This window comes from Chaetura pelagica, unplaced genomic scaffold, assembly GCF_000747805.2.
Source record: "Chaetura pelagica isolate M959 unplaced genomic scaffold, ChaPel_1.0 scaffold9, whole genome shotgun sequence".
NCBI lineage: Eukaryota > Metazoa > Chordata > Aves > Apodiformes > Apodidae > Chaetura > Chaetura pelagica.
This window is the reverse complement of record NW_009954494.1, coordinates 283,887-303,418: the sequence shown is the minus strand read 5'-3', so window position 1 is coordinate 303,418 and position 19,532 is coordinate 283,887. Positions and strand designations below refer to the sequence as shown.

The 19,532-nt window shown below is 42.6% G+C and overlaps 1 protein-coding gene across 2 annotated transcripts in view; it reads right to left on the bottom strand.

Annotated features, from left to right (window-relative positions):
• Positions 1-7,310: 7,310 nt before the first annotated feature.
• The window catches only part of TAF5L (TAF5-like RNA polymerase II, p300/CBP-associated factor (PCAF)-associated factor, 65kDa), a 15,613-nt gene continuing 3,391 nt past the window's right edge, over positions 7,311-19,532 (bottom strand). The window contains exons 2-4 of one of the 2 annotated variants that reach the window (XM_010004533.1): positions 17,620-17,724; positions 14,302-15,026; positions 7,311-8,342 (exon numbers count right to left, since the gene is read on the bottom strand). In XM_010004533.1, the coding sequence (XP_010002835.1) occupies positions 7,545-8,342; positions 14,302-15,026; positions 17,620-17,724 (1,628 nt within the window). In that variant the 3' untranslated portion in view covers positions 7,311-7,544. The remainder of the gene's footprint in view (positions 8,343-14,301; positions 15,027-17,619; positions 17,725-19,532) is intronic. The other variant, XM_010004534.1, reaches the window with a different exon arrangement.

Genomic DNA, 19,532 nt, shown 5'->3' with positions numbered 1-19,532 from the left:
CGCCTGGGAAGGGCAGCGCGGCGCGGTGCCCCGTCCCGCGGTCACCGAGCCCGGGCTGCGCGATCCCCAGGTTACCTGACGGGGTGTGTGAAAGCTGACAGGGTTGCATATTGTAGATAAAAACTCCAGCTTCTAGATACTGAAGTAGTTTTGCAGCCCGTTCTGCATCTTCAAGGAGAAACAACCAGGCACTGCAGGACAAGAGCCTTTGCACTGAGTGAGGTAAGCAGTGCAACAGCGGCACAGCGCTTTGAAATCCCACCATGCACGTTCTTTTGCAGTGTCAAGTGAAGGCAACTGAAACATCTCCATCACGAAATGAAACCAGACTGAAGCACGCAGCTCACCCTGCCCGGGGCACAGCACGCCCGGGGCACAGCAGTGCATGCAGCTAGAGCAGCAAGGCATGCAGGGTGGGGCTCTGGCATCCCTGCACACAGGTGTCACTGAGGCACAAGGTGATTGCTCAATAAAATTTTACAGGGAAGAAGAACCACGTGCTAGCAATAAAACGATCCACACAGTGTTTCAGGAAGGCAGGTCCTCTGCACTCCTGTTTCCTGTGCTGGCCACTGTATGAGGGCTGTTGGAAAATGCAGGATGGTTTCTCTTGAGAGATTATATGAGAAGTAATAGATAATTATGGATAGCGAGTTAAAAAACAAAACAACAAATGCCAAGCACTCCCTGCCTCCTCTCTGGTGAGATTTGACTAGCAAATGTGATGAAAAGTTGAAATGCAACAGGGCTTTATGTTCCAGTTTGGCTTAGGTTTTCCTTCAGGTGAAAAAAAGTGTAAAAAACCCACAGCAAACCCCAGACTCACAGATGGTCATAAAGTCATGTTAAGTAGCCGTGAAATATTTGCACTAGTGGAGTGGAGTTGCCAGGAGGGAAGAGAGCGCTAAAAATTCTGGCTATTCTTTTCCAGTTTGTTTACCACATGCAGATTGCTTTGCTATTGCCTTAAGCAAAAATGGCAAAAGCAACAGCAGGACACCACATAAGTCTCAGGCTAAGCTGCTCACCAACGCAAAAAAGTGGGAAAAAGCCGTGCAAACGTGCCTTATTTCAGCTGCAGCAATGGGTTGAAGTTGTGATGTGTTAGCCTAAAATACTACAAAGTCACATGTGAGCTCACAAATCCAAACTTTGGGATGCCTGAGCTAATAGCTTGGGCTTGGCTGCTTTCTGGTGTTAGAACTACATGCAGCTCCGGAAGGATCTGTGCTAGCTCTAAAGGGCAAGTTGTCATTACACAGGTTTTGCACTGCTTTTTTGGATGCCAGACAAATGGCCGTCCTCCAGATGCGGTGGGCACTAGTCTGTCTGAGGTTTTCTTACAGCATGACCCCAGTTTGTCACGGCAGCAAGCACACATGGCAGTTCCTGCCCTTATTTGCACTGTCCTTTCCCTCTCCATGAACTATGAATCATCGCTAGTTAGTGAAAAGCCAGGCCCAGGGCTGGTCTAAGGCAGACATCAGAGTAGACAGGTACCATCACTGCCATCCCGAGATCAGAAAACTGCTTCTGGCAAGAGTGGTTTGTTACCTAGTGGCCTTTTGCCCTTAGAGTGCTACTACCTCTCCCTTTATCCATTGCTTTTAGGAACTTCCTGACACTCACATGCAACTTAACCTCTGAATGCTTCAGTAAGGATATTGCTGTGCCACCGCGCAGAGTTATGGCACTCACTGCTGGTGTGTAGGTAGCCTGCCCACCTAAGTGTAAAAGAGAGAGCAGAGCCGTAGAGCCTGATCTAGCACCTGCAAACTGGGGGCAGAGGGTTCAGGATATCATCCAAATAATATCACAAGATCAATGGCTTCCCTCAGATGGAATCAGGTAGTTTAGGATGTTGCAGCCTACCCCTGTTACTCAATTTTAAGCCATGCGGGGTTGAACCCAAACCCAAATCCACCAAACCCCAAAATTCTTGATTACAGAAATATTTACAAGCAATTTATGAGCAAGGAAGGCAGCCTGACTATTTCAGCAAGCTCCCTGTCCATCCTACCAAAGCTGCTGGAGTTGGTGGCATTGTGTGACTTACAGCAGTGTGAACAGAGGCATCACTACTGGGTGGGTGGAAGTGATAGCAAAGAAGTAGAGGTGGACACCTTCATGGTCTTAGACCCTGGCACTCACACCTTCTGTACCTTCTCCCATCCCATTCTTCAGACCTGGGGTAGCGATACCGGTACACCTTCTCCCATTGATGGCAGGGTAGAGGGATTCAGAGTTTCTTCCTCCTGTTCTCAGGCAGTGCCAGAGATGCACTGTGTGCGCTAACAGGTATGCTCAACAAGCACCATAAAATGCCAAGTCCAGCTCTTGGCTGATCCCCTAGCTGTATATGCTAAAATATTTTTACTATCAGGCTTCGCTGAAGATCACAAACTTATGCAAAGAGAAAACAACTTTATCTGAAATGGAACTGCAAAGATTTGGACTAGGTAGGAAAGCAGGGTAACCAATACAGGAAGTGCGGCTCTGAAGTCTTTTTCCTTCTCTAACCCTAAGCCTCGCGTAGCCCTTTTGTTTGAAAAGAGGATGCATGCTTTAGTTACCAAGTAACACCTATGAGATCAAGTCATAGAAATAGCTTCCACAGCTGCCTTGTTGAAGAATTTCACTGTCCCAGGAGAACATTTCTGCAGGATGACAGACATGGTGGATAATGCCTTGTTTCAAACTGAGCCCTTAGTGAGAATATACCACCTTCTCTGTACAGCTGCTGATTAGTGCTGTTGTATAGCAGTGTCCAGGAAACAAAAAGCCAGATGCATGTTTAAAATAGTTAAAAAAGATTACCAGTTCAGAAACAAATTTCCTTGGTATTTTGCACTTGAAATAACACTGAGCAATGGTGAGCACTGTTGAGTTATTTCAGTCAGTTTGGGCTTCTATCCAGTACTTTTAAAAAAAACCCTCATAGCTAACATGCAGCATGATGGGATAGTCTTTGGCAAGGAACATCCAGGCAGTTAATTTAACTGTCACATCGGTGTCTTGTAATGGTACAGTTTTAGAGCCTGGCTCACCACGAGCAATGAGACACCACTCAGAAGGAAGGCCATTTCAGGACTTTGTTGAAGAACCCACTGAGCCTGGAGGCCTAACAAAGTCAGCCACAGTTGAAACAAGGTTTGCGAAACGGCCTGAAGTCCTTTTTATTTTTCTTGGCAAGCTTGAAAAATCTGTTAATGGAAATATCATTTCTGTAAAATGCTTTTAGACTTAAGACACTTGTAAGAGACAGCTTTTTCACAAAGGAACCAGAATGGGGAGGAATGGGACGAACTTCACTATTTGGGAAGTTAAGACATTTAGATGGAAGAGTGTGGCTGCATACTACTGAGGAGAAGCCAGAGATATAAATGGGAAGGGCAACTTTAAGACAGACCTATGAAAGGGTGTAGCAGTTTGTTTGTTAGAGTAAATACCTTTTCCTTTCACTAGCATTCAGTGACTAAGCATGGACTTGTAGCTTTGTATTTACTGTGGCCTTGCCTACTTGACACCTTTTTGAAAGGGTATTTTGCTGTTCATTGCCTTTAGCAATTCAAGAAGTTAGGGAACAGAGCAAAATTACCATATAACAGATGTCAAAACCAAGGAAATACTTTTCTGCTTTCTTAAAATCAAGATGTGGAACTTCTTGGTGCAGCAAACTGTAGAAGCTGCAAGTAAATAGCTAATCAATAAAGGGGATCAGACAAAACAAATAGAAACAAAATCCATCAGCAGCTCTTGCAGATATACAGCCTGCATTCCTGGAGGTCTACTAAAAAAACCCCAACAAACGCAAGCCAACAAGCAGTAACTGTGAGAAAATAAGATTGTGTAGACCATGGAAGGATCACTGTCTTCATGCCCTGTTTCTCTGAGCATCTCCTGCTAGCCACTGCCTGATGTCAGGCAGTGCTCCATGCACTGTGTGTCGTCCTGGAGGCACATGAAATGAGCAGAGCTTTGCGGGGTAAGGAAGGAGAACTGCCTTGTGGGACTGAGAACTGTGTTACAAAGACTCATGAGTAGCAACAGTCTCTGCTGTAACACTTAATGTTTGAGTGCTTAAGTATGTCAACTCTAATGCTTCTATGTTTTTTTATGATATATATTTAAAATAGAAAAGGGGAGGTGTCTGTGCAAATGTAGACTTATTTCTGAAATATAGTTAATAGAGATTATGGCCCAAATTTTGCAAGAATTAATAGTATTCCTTCCTCCCACTCATACTTTCCTCCCAGTTCTGCCTTGAAATTCAGCCTGCTGATCAATTGCAGACATTCTAATAGTCTAGATTACTTCTTGGCTTCGTTCCTTCAAGCATTTATGCTTTGTGAGCACCAAAAACTGTCAACAAAATACATGGAAGTTTCTAGGTTTGAAATGCATCATTAGTGATACTGTTTCTCTGACACCTCAAAAATCACTTTTACATCTTTTACTGTACATAACTATACTAGGATTTGCTTTGTAAGTCTCTTTAGTTTTTTTGTCTTTTGTATGCAAATTATTACAGAATAACCCAACTAATTAAAAGCCCAATTCCACTGTAGAAGTCAAGTGCTCATCTCACCTTCCTCCCCATCCACTCCCTCCCCCCCAACTTTTGGCTGCTGTTTGCTGTACTTCAGGAGCAAAAGTCCAGAGGCTCTATATCTAAACACTGCTCAGCACACACAGCAACAAACAACAAAATGAGTTCCAGTGAACACTGGTGAGCCATAAGCTTCCCAGTTATTCACCTGGGAAGCACAGGCTTTTAGCCAAGCACTTTGATACTTTGTTATAATACAAGAGCAGTCATTTCACAATGAAATCTTTGGTCAAGAATCTACAGAATCAAGCAAAACTACTTAAAAAAACAGATATAATTGCAGGTTGAAAAATACAATGTATTTAGTCTGGTGAGCAGTATCAGCTCAATAGATCTGAAGGTCTCTCTGGAGACCTGGATAGCACAAAGCATCAGTAATACAACCATCTCCTATGCTGTTTTTTTTTCTCAAAATGCCTGATCCTGGTCTGGGATTCTTGAACTGCTTCACACTTTGGATACCCAGCCGCCAGAAGATTAGCAGTGCCATTCAACTCCAAGCTTACAGAGGGGTTTCTGGCACTTGCAGAGTTTAGCCACAGCACATACCGTTACTAATCTCAGAAAGGTCAAACACTTCTCTGATAAAAGACTTTGGTCATTTACCAACCCCAGTAAAAAAAAAAAAGCACAATTGTGAGCTGCCATCTAAACTCTTGGATTGTTTGAATGTTCAGAGGTCCAGAAGGTCTGAAGGAAGCTGAAGGGTATTACCATTTAACACGAACAGTCTGTCTAGAAGACATTATAATTGTGCCTTTGCTCAAGAGGCATTTCAGAACATCAAAGCACAAAGTAAAGGTCATGCAGCACTACAGAATGAGGCATTCTGGTGCACAGTGTCAGCCACAGGGGGTACCTAGATCCTCCACATGCATTTCAGCTGACCTGCAAAGCTGTCTCAATACTCTAACTCCATGACCAGCACAGGAGAAGCACACTCCTGCTCTCTCTTTTCCATGCAAGTCAGAGCAAGTTTCCCAGAAAGGGACCAAACAATTTAATTTTTTTTTTAAACTAAATGCTTTTAATAGAAAACAAAATACAAAATAACTCTTTCCAGAAAGCAGAAATATTTAATCTCTCCAAGACAAACTAGGATAGCACAAAGCATCAGTAATACAACCATCTCCTATGCTGTTTTTTTTTCTCAAAATGCCTGATCCTGGTCTGGGATTCTTGAACTGCTTCACACTTTGGATACCCAGCCGCCAGAAGATTAGCAGTGCCATTCAACTCCAAGCTTACAGAGGGGTTTCTGGCACTTGCAGAGTTTAGCCACAGCACATACCGTTACTAATCTCAGAAAGGTCAAACACTTCTCTGATAAAAGACTTTGGTCATTTACCAACCCCAGTAAAAAAAAAAAAGCACAATTGTGAGCTGCCATCTAAACTCTTGGATTGTTTGAATGTTCAGAGGTCCAGAAGGTCTGAAGGAAGCTGAAGGGTATTACCATTTAACACGAACAGTCTGTCTAGAAGACATTATAATTGTGCCTTTGCTCAAGAGGCATTTCAGAACATCAAAGCACAAAGTAAAGGTCATGCAGCACTACAGAATGAGGCATTCTGGTGCACAGTGTCAGCCACAGGGGGTACCTAGATCCTCCACATGCATTTCAGCTGACCTGCAAAGCTGTCTCAATACTCTAACTCCATGACCAGCACAGGAGAAGCACACTCCTGCTCTCTCTTTTCCATGCAAGTCAGAGCAAGTTTCCCAGAAAGGGACCAAACAATTTAATTTTTTTTTTTAAACTAAATGCTTTTAATAGAAAACAAAATACAAAATAACTCTTTCCAGAAAGCAGAAATATTTAATCTCTCCAAATGACAAACTAGAACGTGCTTTTTCCACAGATCCTTGTTGTATATGCTGATGATTTATCTCACAAAGTGTTCATGAAACTGATATTGCAACATTTCGAGAGAAATCCAACACTGGCAGAGCTGCCTCTGTGTACGCACAATAATTTAGTAATACTATTTTTTCCCATGTCACTTTGTGTGTCTCTTCCTCCCTGTTCCCCTCTCCCTAGCCTGCCAACTTCCATTTACGGAAATATTTCTGTGAGGTGCAGTGCTGGATTGACATGCCCCATTTCCATTAGGAGTCCAAACTTAGCTGCTTCAGTCCTATTGTGCCTTCTCTCCAGAGAAGGCAAGTTGTTTATTACTCTTAAAGCCACTGCTCTACCCTCACTATCTTCCTACCCTCAAAACACAGTGCAACCAGATTCAGAAAGATTCCTAATTAATGGAACATAAATACAAGTATCACAGCTAGTACCAGGAACCAAACCCAAATGACCAAGCAGAGATGGGCCCCAACTGAGGTCAGATTTCCCTACTAAAAAGAAGGCTGGTACTTTCTACTTAGCTAGTCCAAAATATTCCAGAAGTGCTACAGGGAGCTGTAATATTTAGGACCATTATCACTGTAGAAAATACATAGTATTCTTTTAATAGAAGTCTTAAAATGCTGATCCTCTGCAATACCAGGAAAACAAAAGCAAAACAAAACAAAAAACACTTGGCAGTAGTTCTCCACACACTCAAGCCTCAGTTAACAGTAGGTAAGATGTGCCCATCAATCAATGCAGGACATTTACACGCAGGTCAGCAGCTTATCTGGTTGGCAGTTTCACTTGTCTGGACTAGGCTTTCAGATTCATCAAGCTACTGGATGTACATCCCCTTCCTCCATCCCTGCAGGATTAGAAGATATATGTATTTTCATTGCTCCTTTTTCTTGTTGCAGCAACAGCACAGACGTTTTTTGTGGGCAAGACATTTTAAAGCATTTGCATCACTCTGGACATGCCTTTCAAGGGGGCAGAGGAAGAAAAGTGTTTCACAGTCAGTAATCTCAGCTTGCAATGGACTCTGGCATTCAATACACCCACCCACTTCCCTAAGAAAAAAAACAAAAATTAATGTTCCTGATTTTCTTGTGCAATTCCAGTCACTAGAAGAAGATTACAGGCCATAAACTGTACGCTCAGTACATTATTCATTTGTCCGGTATATACACCAACCAGTTCACTGGAAGACCCATCTGCAGGGGCATTGCAGTAAGTGTTCCGAATGTCCCAGACCCGGACCGAATTGTCCATCGATGCCGAAGCAATTAAACTACTGTCGGGGCTAAAAGTAAGGCTGGTTATGTTGTCCGTGTGCCCCCTCAGTTCTTTGTAAAGAGTTCCTGATGCCAAGTCCCACAGCTTCAGCCGCTGGTCTTCACCTGCTGACGCCAGGTACTTACCGTTGGGAGAAAACGCAAGTGCTAGGACGGGGCCGCGGTGCCCGGTGAAGAGCCGCACCGAGTTGCCTTGTTGAGTGCTCCACAGGCGCACGGTTTTGTCCGTGGAGCCGGTCGCCAGGTAGTTGGAATTGGGGTGGAACTTGACGCAGTCGACGTCCGCCAAGTGGCCTGCGTATATTCGCAGCGGGTACGTCCGATCAAATGTCCAGAGCCTGGCAGTGCGATCGTGGGAACCACTGGCAAAGTACAGGCTGCAGGAGCTAATATCCAAATCCCAGACGGGATAGGCATGTCCTTGGTACAACACAGTGTTTGTAAAGCTTCCGAGGTCCCAGTATCTGATGGACATGTCCTCAGAACAAGATAAGAGTCCTGAACTATCTGAAAGGAACCTTGTGCTATACACAGGTCCACAGTGTCCTCTAAGGATCTTCATTTCTGTGCCTGCACTGTCGTCCTCTTCCTCCTGGTTGGGGAGGAGAAAATGAAACAAAAAAGGAATGCATGTTTATACGTTCAATTACAGGAATGACCATGAGGAAAACAGAGGGGTGTTAATACATGTTATTCTAGACATGGCACATTTTGTGCAGCTCTGTGACACAAACATTGCTACACAGTTGCTACATTTAAGTTAATGCAGAAAGATGTGGCAAGATAAGACTCTTTATGTAAAGGTCTTATCTTCATTTTGGGTAGCCTCATGCTCACTCCAGATGGCACCTTAACCTGGGACTGCACACAAACAGGGACAAAAAAAAATATTTTATGACATTTTTCCACTTGCTAAAAACATATGCTCATTCCCTATCCACTCTCTACTAAACTTTTGGTTAAGATGTTGACACAGATCTTGGCATCTCTTCTTCTGGTGTGGTTATTAGTGGAAGTGAATATCACAGTAGAGAAAAAGAAACACAGATGTCTTAAACAAAAGGCAGGAGATGGAAAGAGAAAACCTATTTGACAAGCTGTCTGCTGGACATTCCTTCTTAGCCTCACATGTGAACAGAAACACAGTAAGGCTGTAATACTTATTTCTCCATGCAAACTCTGTCAGAGTGCTTTCACATCCTTGCCCCTCAAGAACAGGAAATGTATGCAGCTTATTTAGGTCAAAGAATCTATTTTGGGGTAGGAGAAGATGAACAATCACAAAAAGGATGGCACTGTGAATGTTTTTATCCTGTAATTCTCCAGTTCAAGTATCAGGGCAGATAAGCGAATAACTAAAGGCTTTCACGTTTAAAGACTGTTCAGTGACTGTGCTAAAGGAATCTTCCAGTGGAGGGTAAGAATTTCTGAAAATCTACTTAAGTAGCACATGTAGCACTTCAACACTTGAAGGCTACAGATTGCAAAAGTTCCAACAGATCTCAGAGTGTGCCTACCCAAAAAGCTGGGGTTTCACTGAGAGACTGCAAGATAACCATGACTCCGGGGAGCACCTGTGTAGTAGCCCGAGACCACCCTTCCTTAGGGCTGTCAGGCAGACACTTTACCTTAATACTCAGTAATGCTCATTCACAGACAATCTCTGCACATTAAATTCAATACAATGTCCCTTTGTTTGCGAGCTGCTTCTTTGTCACCGCAAACTAGCCTGTTTCCGGCTGAAAGAAGCACTTACCACCACCACCACCCACCCCCCCACCTTTGCTTCTAGAGGAAACCCAGTTGCCCAGGGCTGCCAGACTGTTGACTGACCAGCAGAAGTTGTGTTGTGAGCAGCTCTCTTGGATGACACAGTATCTCCCATCCCTCTCAACTGAGGACTAACAGACAGTTTTGCTTCAGACGTAACAACAGTCCTGAAAGCCCTTCTCCTTCAGTGGTTCCAAATCTGACATCAGAGGTGAGCAAACTCTGATTTAGTTAGTTCATTGCCTTTCTCCATCTCAATGGCATGTTTAGTGGTAGGCAGCAAGCCATGTTTAGCAATGTTAATTCTCTTCAGAGTAGTCAGTGTCCACAGGAGTTTATGATGTGGCTGGGAGCCAACTTCATCTCTACTATGGAGGTGAAGCAGAGAGAAATTGCAGGCTCTAACATGAAAAGCCCCATTCTTATTCAAATTGCTTTTTCTACCTCAGATAGAGCATTGCTTGCTGGAATCCACAGCATCTCTAGGCTATGTTACCACATTAAAGGAGAGAGGCTGATACCTGCAGCATTTTATACTATTTAATTCTGACCATTAGATTCCTGACAAGTTACCAGTGGAAATCCATTCAAGCTATCTGTATTGTACTATGTTTTTTATAAATTCTGCAAGTCCGGGAACTTAATTTTATGCATTCAAATTCCTAGAGGGCTACTTGGGCTGCCTGCAAGCACACATTCTTTATCTTTACAAACACCTACTCTTCTCTCATATTACAGTAGCAGCTTATTTGAAAATGCCTGATGAAGTATTCAAAACTACACTTCAGTACAGTTGCAGGCAAGAAATCTTAGCTTTTACATCCACTTAACAACTGTGCACTATTGTTATAGCTCACTGAAAACAGTATTACCTATAATGCTTCTGAATCACTAAATTTTTTCCACTTCCTGCTTATTCAAGTTAGTCTGCTGACCAGATGAAAAACAACTGGAAATGCAGCCACTACATCACTGCCTTGCAGAACCAAGCTTAACTTCTTTGCCAGATAGAGCACACACTTTGCATCACACAGCTGCTACCACATATAGGGAACCATTTACAGCAAAGCAGCTCTAGAAAGGCTGTAACCTGTGTTTTAAATCAGCAGGGAGGAAGGGAATTCTTCTTACAAAGATTTTTTCAGGATTCCAGTTTCACACACTGATTAAGTTTCCTGGATATAACATACCACTGGGCACTACCTAAGTATCCATTAGCTCCTTCTGAAGCGGTTGCTGCTGCAAGTTAACATGAACTATTTGTATTTCCTTGGCACAAGCAACAAAGTCAGTCAGTTATATAAGCCTATTTTAGTCAACAACCTACACACACACTAAAAGCTACCTTTTATTATTTGTACTATCCATTTCAAAAAGAACTATCAAACCAATTTCACATAATATGCTAGAACTGAAAAACCTACTGGAAATGCTACTGAGTTAAAAAAAAACCCAAAAGCTCTTCAACAGGGTATCTTCCTTAGCAAGTGCAAGACTCCCAAAATTATAGCACTAAGAAACTGAAAATGATAAAAACATTGGGATGCTTTGTTACACTGAGAACTTCCAAATGATACACCTATGGAGAGACTGCTCAACTCCTCAGTTATTACTTACATCAGTAATGAATTTTGCATGACAGAAATCTGGACCCAGAAAAACGTACTGCTGATGCATTTAATCTTGTGAGCAGTAAACACTAACTACCTCACAAAAATCCACTCTGAATAAGCCTCAAGGGAATCAGCAAGACTCAAAAACCAACAATAACCTAAAAAAACCCCACCCAACAACACAAACCAAAAAAATCACCCCATCCCTTTTTTTCTAACCAGTAACAGGTTTCCCTGGGTGGCATCATCGGTCTCACCCTGCAGTGCTCCTAACAGATCAAGAGGACTGATCTCTTAGCTACCTACCTACAGTAGGGATCTGCTAGCAGAGAAAGATGAGGGAGTCTAGACCATGGCTCTCTCTGCAGGACTTTTCTTACAGCTCCTTCTAGTATTCCCTCCTATCTGCTTATCTACCAAGGTGTCAGACATCATCCCCACTCACTACCACTTGAAGGACCACTGGCACTCAACAGCAGGATCTTAGACACAGAGCTGAATGGGGTCAAGTCTTAGTCTTCACAGAATAAAAAGGCTGCTACTCTTGAGGTCTGGAACAGAGTATTATTTTCTGTTGTTCATTTATACAGCACCAGCTATGAACATGCCAAAATTGCATAGAGATAAACAATACATCCATTTGCCCAAAACCTGCATTTTTATACTGGACCTTAAGAGAGACTATAGAGTGGCATTTATAAGCTGCTAATATAAAGAAAATTTAATTACTTTAACCCAAAATAGTAAGCCTCTCCTATTCCAAAGAAGCAAGACGACACTGGTAAAAGGTACTGGGGCATCATACTGAGCAAAATTCACTAAAACTACACCTACTAGAAGACTTTGACCTTACTGACACAAAAACTTTATCTAGACTAGAAAAGAATAACATTGTCCAACACTTTGCCCAAGTCTCATTTTTACATAAATACACAAAAGAGGTAATAAATCAAATGCTCTAGTTGCAATGCCACCCTGGAGATCTACTGAAACTCACATTTTTAGACCTCTATGTCTTCATAAACAAAGGATTTATTTGCTTGCAGCACATCAGAAATCAGCTGAAGATTAATTACATCAGGCACTACTATTGAAACACAGAATGCAAAGCTAATTACACAAAACAGAAATCAACCAAAACAAAATTAAGAAACCTTACAAAACCTAGCCAAGTTTAACAGCCTCACAAGTTATTCCACAGAACTCACTGATGACAAAGCACATTGAGAATTTCTGTTCTTTGTCAAAGCTTTCATAAGATGTATTGCTGTAAATTGTTGCTGATCATATACTGCAGCGAGACTCTCAAACACAGCCCCTGTTCATACTGAGCTGCATTACCAACAGCTCCAGCCCAGCGAGAGTGGTCTTTTTTTTGGTCTGTTTTGGTATCTGTGGCTTCTACTCCTGTGGCACCTGAGCAGGTGTTAGTCTGTTCCCACCTGGAACCCCATGGGTGCCTGTGTATTTTCACAGAGAGCTGCCAGATAATGCAATTTATTTCCTTTGTAGACCACAGGCTTTCATTTGCATCTGTGAAACATAACCAGCACTGTGCTCAGGCTGGTATCCACCCCTTAATATTGAACTCCTGATCAGGTCACTATTTGTTTTGTTGGTAGTGAGGTCACTCAGGCAATGACAACTTTGATCTATGCTGGTCTTTGACCAGTTTTTGGTGTTAGACCTGTGCACAAATACTGTAGGATACACAAAATGTTAAATAGCCAACAAGAGCCATTTGTACTCAAGCTTCTACAGCCATTTCATACTATATCATATTACACGTATGATAAGACGTATATGCCTGCTTATATGCCGAAAAAAAAACCCTAATATACACTCCTGGTAACCTGGCAATATCTCACTTTTCTATAGTCTGGCCCAAAAAAGGTGACATGATGATTTAACAGAAAAATTCTTCTCTGCCACAGATTACTGACATTTGGTTTCCATGACAGGCAATACACACAGTCAGGTGTACTATGAACTCTTGCAAGCTTATAATGAAAACAAGTCCATAGCTCCATCTTGGGCTAGTCTGAGCCACTTACCTGCTCACTCTGCAGAAAGGGTTAACCTGGGAAGCATGTTGCAGTGCTATCTCACCTGGATGCCTGCCTCTAGTTCTCAAGCTGACTAACAAAGCAAACCCTAACCATAGATCCCTTTGTACAGCAAGCCCTCTGCACTCTTCTAAAATAAAAAGAACCCTGCCATTAGGTATTTTTTGTGAGAAGAAAAAACAGTGAAAAAAAGGATGTTTCTCCTGCTAAATACTCAACACAAGAACAAGAAAGGCTTTTTTTTTTTTTCCTCCTTCAAGAGGGGAGTGATTAAACAAAAGAAGAGTCACAAATTCTGATCTCTAACCAGATATAAGATGGTACGTGGGCAGCTGTGGCAGAGGGGGAAGGAAGGGCGTGACTAGAAGGCAAAAAAAAAGAGTAAACTAGAAGATGCTATCTAACCTGGCATGTGAAAGCACACGCATCCCTGTCTTTCCAGCACTCCAGCAGCTTAAAGCCTCTGAAGCTTTTAAACTGCAGACTCCTTAAAAGAGACACATTCTGCATAATTTTTCCATGCTAACTCTTCACCTCTGGTTAAGGTGATCCCTTAAATATAGTTTTGCACTTAGACATCCCTCCTTCTTCCTGAAGTCCTAGACCAGCCTCCTTTGGCTCCTTCCTTATTTTGTTCTTATTTTCCTCTTCCTGTATCTCTCTCCTTCCCTCCACTCTTCTGTTCTGAGCTGCTTTCCTTCTAGTTTTCATTCATGCCAGTGTGTTTTTACCACCCACAACTCCTTGTTTCATCTTCCCAACCATGCTTCTTAGGGAAAGGACCTTCTCCAGTCACCTGTCCTTACTGGGCTACTTGCACACTGTCATCTCTTCAAGGACAGTTGGAGGAGGCAGATCAGAACCTAGGACTAACAAACTATGACCTGAACACAAATTCATGGCACCTCAGTGGAGCATTTACAAGCAGTACAGGAAAGAGCAAGGACAAGAGCAGGCTATAAAATTTTTCATCAAGGCAGACAGGTTGTGGAACAGCCTCATGGTCCCTTAAAACATTACTAGATACTCCACAATGCATGCCCAAAATACCTCAGCAGAAAGAGTAAGTGGGGGGGGGGGTTAAAAAAAAGGGTATCCAGACCTCCTCATCCAGGATGTCACAAGCCAGGCGGATGCGGGACACATCAACGAGATGGGGCTCAGATTTTAACTTCCTGGAACGCAAGCTCCACAGCTTCACACATGAATTGTCGAACCCAGCAGCAAGCAGCTTGCTATTTGGTGAAATCTCCGCAGTGTTTAGCAGCTGCTCTGTGTTATAGAAGGCATAGAAACAGATGGTCGTTAAGGAAGGGGGCCCGTCCTTGACACGTTTAATGCTGTCCTGCAGTAAATCCAGCGCTGCCTCGTTCTGTAGAATGGAAGCTGGCACGTCGCTGGGTTCCAGGCCGTTGCTCTCGTTGCGCGAGGAGCTCCCACCAGCGTACAGCTGGTAGTCAGTCCTCTTGGCAGGTTGTACATCCAGGTGAATGTGCAAAGTCAGGACTTTGCACAGGGCGTTGTTGTTGTCACTTTGGAGGTAGCGAAGAAGGTAGTTGTAGCTGTCCTCTTGAAGGCGGATGACGTACTTGTTGTCCAGGAAAGCCCGGAGCTTCAAGTTGGACAGGATATCTTGAATAGTCATGGTTGTCTGCAACTGCTCAATGATATCCTTCTGGCTGGCATTCTGCAAGAACATGCCATGGAAGCGGCTGTAAAAACTGTCCACTGTGCTTTTTAGGCCATTCTGGACCATGTTCAGATGGAGGTAGACGAAGAGGGGATACAGAAGAGGCATCACTTCATGGCTGTGCTGAGAATCCGAATCTATATAAAAACAGTAACAAACTTGGAATGATTTCTTAATCCACTTTCTACTGAGAATAAAATACAGCAAGGACAATTACTGCAAAAAGCCTTGACTGTAGCATCAGAGAGCAAGCAAGAGCAGACTTTTGTTGGCACATCTTAGTGAACCTCTTCTGTCACCTTAAGGAGATACACAATACCTAGTACAGATCCAGAGAGATTTTCAAGTCAGTCAGAAAAATTGCAGAGATTTCAAAACTCTTTTTAGGTGCAGACCAGCTATTAAAATACCACCTCATACTACATGACAGCTGATTTTTTCCCTACTCGTTTAAAAAGAAAAACAACGCCCTGTGTTTATTGCAATAAATGGACTTTAAAATGTAGCCATTATATTTAAAATAGTATTGTTTAAGTCAAAATTGTTTGCTAACCTTGTATGGGCCTGAACTTCAGTGGCTTTTTTTCCTCTCAGCTTTAATAAAACTTGCATGTTGTGCTTGGGATTTGTCTCTGAGGGAAAGGAAGCTAGTTTCCAAAATGTATTGCAATATGCTGTGCTCTTGTTTTATTTCTGTGCCTGCCCATGTGCATGTTTTCTCTCCCTCTCTCTCTCTCTCCCGGTCTCTGCCAAGGCAAATCCCAGCAGTAATTCCTAGCACACAGTGTAACAAACTCCCGATTAGGCTGTGCTGTACCTTGCAGAGACTAATCTGTGCAACAGCTCCACCCCTCCTTTGCCAGCTTCTTGGGGCCGCTTCCCTCCCTCGTTCAGCCGGCTGCAGGGAGCTGCAAGGAGGGGAGCCCTGCTGCAGAACACTGTGGCAGCATACAGAGCTGCAACAATGAGTTACTGGAGGACGAAAAGATACACACTACTGGAACAACATATGCATTGCTGATCCTCAAGCAGTATTGCTTATTTTCAACTTGTTCTTCTGCCACTCAGCAATGCACAATCTCTTTTTCCCCTTTTTACCAGGTTATTTCTCCTCTTCTGTTGAAAACTGACTTTCTTTGGTCCATACTGTACCTCTCTTCCATTTCTATATGAATAACTACAGAGCATGTGTGTGGTGTGCAGTGCATACATATGAATTTACATACTTTAGCATTATTCTCCTTTCTGTCCCACTGAAACTGGGCCAAAGCCAGTGAAACCAGTGGTCTGTATGGCATAAAAGCTCTAAGCAGCCAGCAAGTGCTCTTTTCTCTCCACCTGCTCTAGTCGAGGAATGCAGCTATTGGAAGGACCTCACTCTGCAGTGGGGGAAAAAGGGAAGAGATGGTAGGTCAGCGGAAAACAGGAACGAAGCAAAATGTTCCCAAGGAACACATGAAAAGAGGTTATGAGAGCTGGGTCTGTCTAGCCTGGAGAAGAATATAGGAGTATCAAACTGCTACATTCCATACCCACATCACTGAGGAAAAGGAGCCAGTTTCTTCTCAGATATGCTCAGGAACAGGATAGCAGGCAAGCTGCTTCAAGGGAAATTCTCACCAAATTGCTCAGCCCTGCAGCTGGGGCCCAGAGACGTAGAGCCATCTCCACATTTTTTCGTTTTCAAAACCTGGCTGGACAAGGCTCTGAGCAACCTGATCAAATTTCAGTCTTGCCCTGCTTTAAGCAGCTGGTGGAGGTAGAGGACTCTAGAGCTATTCCTAAATTATTCAGTGGACCTAGTCCCCTGCCCACTACTCAGTGCCCCTGGGAGCAGGCATCACAGAATTGGCAAGTGTCCTGAGGTGCCTTGTGGCTGGCTGGCAAGTTACACACATGAGCTGCTTCTGTTTCTGCAAGGGAATAAGAAATCAAAACTGAGCGAGAGAGACAGAAAAGACTAAAACAGTCCATCTGAACACCAAAACCATGCCTAGCACTTCCTCAAGCAATATTTAAGCCACTGAACAGAGCGATCATACTTCTCAAAAATCTACTGAACAATAAAGATTTACCTCTGATACTAAAGTGCAATGGTGTTGAGCTGCTCTAGGTGGCAAGGCTAAGGCTTCAATATTTTCTGCCTCTGCTTGCCTCTCTCTTCTTCCCTTCAACTATTATCAGGAATATTAATCCTAGTGTTATGCACACTGGGATCAAATCCCTACACTGAATGAATGTATCAGTGCTCAAAGGCAGAGTGGCAACTGTCATATACCTCCAGTCCCAAAGACAGTACAGATAAAATCTAAGGCAACAAGGTCTCCCTTAAAAATCTAGATCATAAAAATAAGCCAGTTATGAATAAAATAAAAAACGCTAAACTAGGTGACAGCAGAGAACTACACTAATTTCTAAGTTACCTGCCTTTCACATGAAACACTCTAATCTTCCTTCTTGTCCTGTCTATGTATGCTGTTGTCTAGAAGATCTGCAAAGACCAAATGCTTGAAGAAGAAAGGGCAAACAGTCAGCGATCTACAAAAGCCAAAGGTACTCAGCACTCAGAAAGCAACAACAAAAAAGGAAAATTAAATATTTCTATTTGTAGTAACTGAAATCTCAAAACTAGAAAGCAAAAGACTGTTAGAGACATTATTTTAAATTTTATTACTCATTGAAATGACAAAAAACCAGCTATTTTCCTCTTCCTTGTGTCCTGATATTTACCTGTGAGAAAATTGCGTAATCGTCCAAATTGTACTTCATATTGCTGTGGCTCCGCCAGGCAGGGAGCTGCAGACACCACGTTGGCACAACCAGATTCAGATTGGACTATGAAATAAAATAAGTAAAAATTAAATAGGAACTTCAGGAGTTTTGCAAGTGCATCCAGAAACAAAGCTTGTCATAAAATCCAAGGTAACACGGCCACCGAGATGACACTTCAAAGCACCCAGGGATGACCCAATCCAAAACTTCTATATAAGCATAGCATTAACAAACCAGACAGATCATGAATGAGAAAATACCCTAAAAGCTTTAAAAGAAACCCCTAAAAGTCTCAGCTATTCACCTGCTCCCCTCAGAATACATATTTAAGTTTTCAAATACAACTTTAGATTCCCCAAGAAATTCAAAGTAACACCATCACAGATCCCTTAACAGTTTTACAACAGACTCAGTAGCTTTGCTACTTTGTACTCAGAAAAGATGACTAAGGAATTCATAACTTCCTCCAAAACAAAGTTTCTTTTTCAGTGGCATCCACCAATCATCATGGAGGTAGGTCTAGAGTGACACTACCTCAGAATCTCAAATTCCTTGTTCCACTCATCATCATTTACAATAAAAGATAATGACTATAATTTACTAGTCTCCTGGAGGTAGCAGTGAAACCACACTGAATCTCTAAGCAAACACTTAGTAGTTTTAAATCAAAATGTGTCCTACTCCCGGAGGATTTTAGGCTAAAGGGCAGCCGGTATCTGACCACAAATCCAGTTGTTATGGTCTCCTGAGATGGCATTAAACTGAATTTCAGAACCAGTGTTAACCCCAGTAAAAGTAGTTCTGAACTGTTCAGAGAGGGAACCGACTTCTCCTTTTGCACCAAACCTTTACTCTTCTGCTAACCTCTCAGAATCCAACAGGGGACTTTATGTAAATTTACAGACACGCACCAACACACCCTAAGGGTATATACAAATACCAGTGATTAAAAGCACAGGTTACAAAATTGTAACTAGTATGATTATTTGTTTCCTCTCTAAAAAGAGCATGAAAGGGTAGGGAGTCCTACTGTTTTCCTTTCCTGATTTTTTTTTTTTTTCCAATTCGTAACTATTTTCCCCTCCACTCTCCCTGTTAGCTCCCTCAACTTCTTTCAGTCTCCCCTGCCCCCCACTGCTTTCCATCCTCTCTCTTTGCCTTCTTCCTCCTGATTGATCACTTTTTGTTCCAGCATTTGGCTCATGCACAGAGGCACAACTCTGACAGCCCTGGAAGTCTATAAACAACATCATCAAATGTTCACATGCTAAAGAGAGATAGGCCAGCCTCCAGCTCATCTCAATGCTCCTAATTAGAAAGAGATCAGCACATGGTGTACAGGCAGCCTGTTGCTATTCTCCCCTCTCTCCCACTGGTAAGACACAGGTCTATTTTCCCAGAGCTTATGAAAATGGAGGAGGTATGTTAACTAGCTCTCAGGGGCAAGCTGAATTTGGCTTTGGAAACAGAGAGTTGGGCTGTGCTCATAGTCCCCTCATCAGAAAAAAATACATTCCAGCCCCAAGACCCGATCTGCTCTCAAATAATTTAGAAACAAAGAAATAAAACTTGCTGAAAGGTACAAAGATACTCTGCTTTCTACATCCTGCCTCCTTTAGAAACCTAAAGCTGGTAAGAACTCCAGGCTTACGGACTGGTATTACTTAACAGCTCAAGTAAAACATTCTACTATTCAGACTTAAAATATAATATAATCAATATTAAACACGAGAAAGTAAACTGCATGCATGCAGTAACTAAAAAATGCTTAGTGATGGTTTTCAATGTAATCTGTATTACACATCGTAAAAGCAAAGAAAAACAAATATGAGGGTTTGTCTTTCATTCTGTGTCACAGGGTTACATACAAG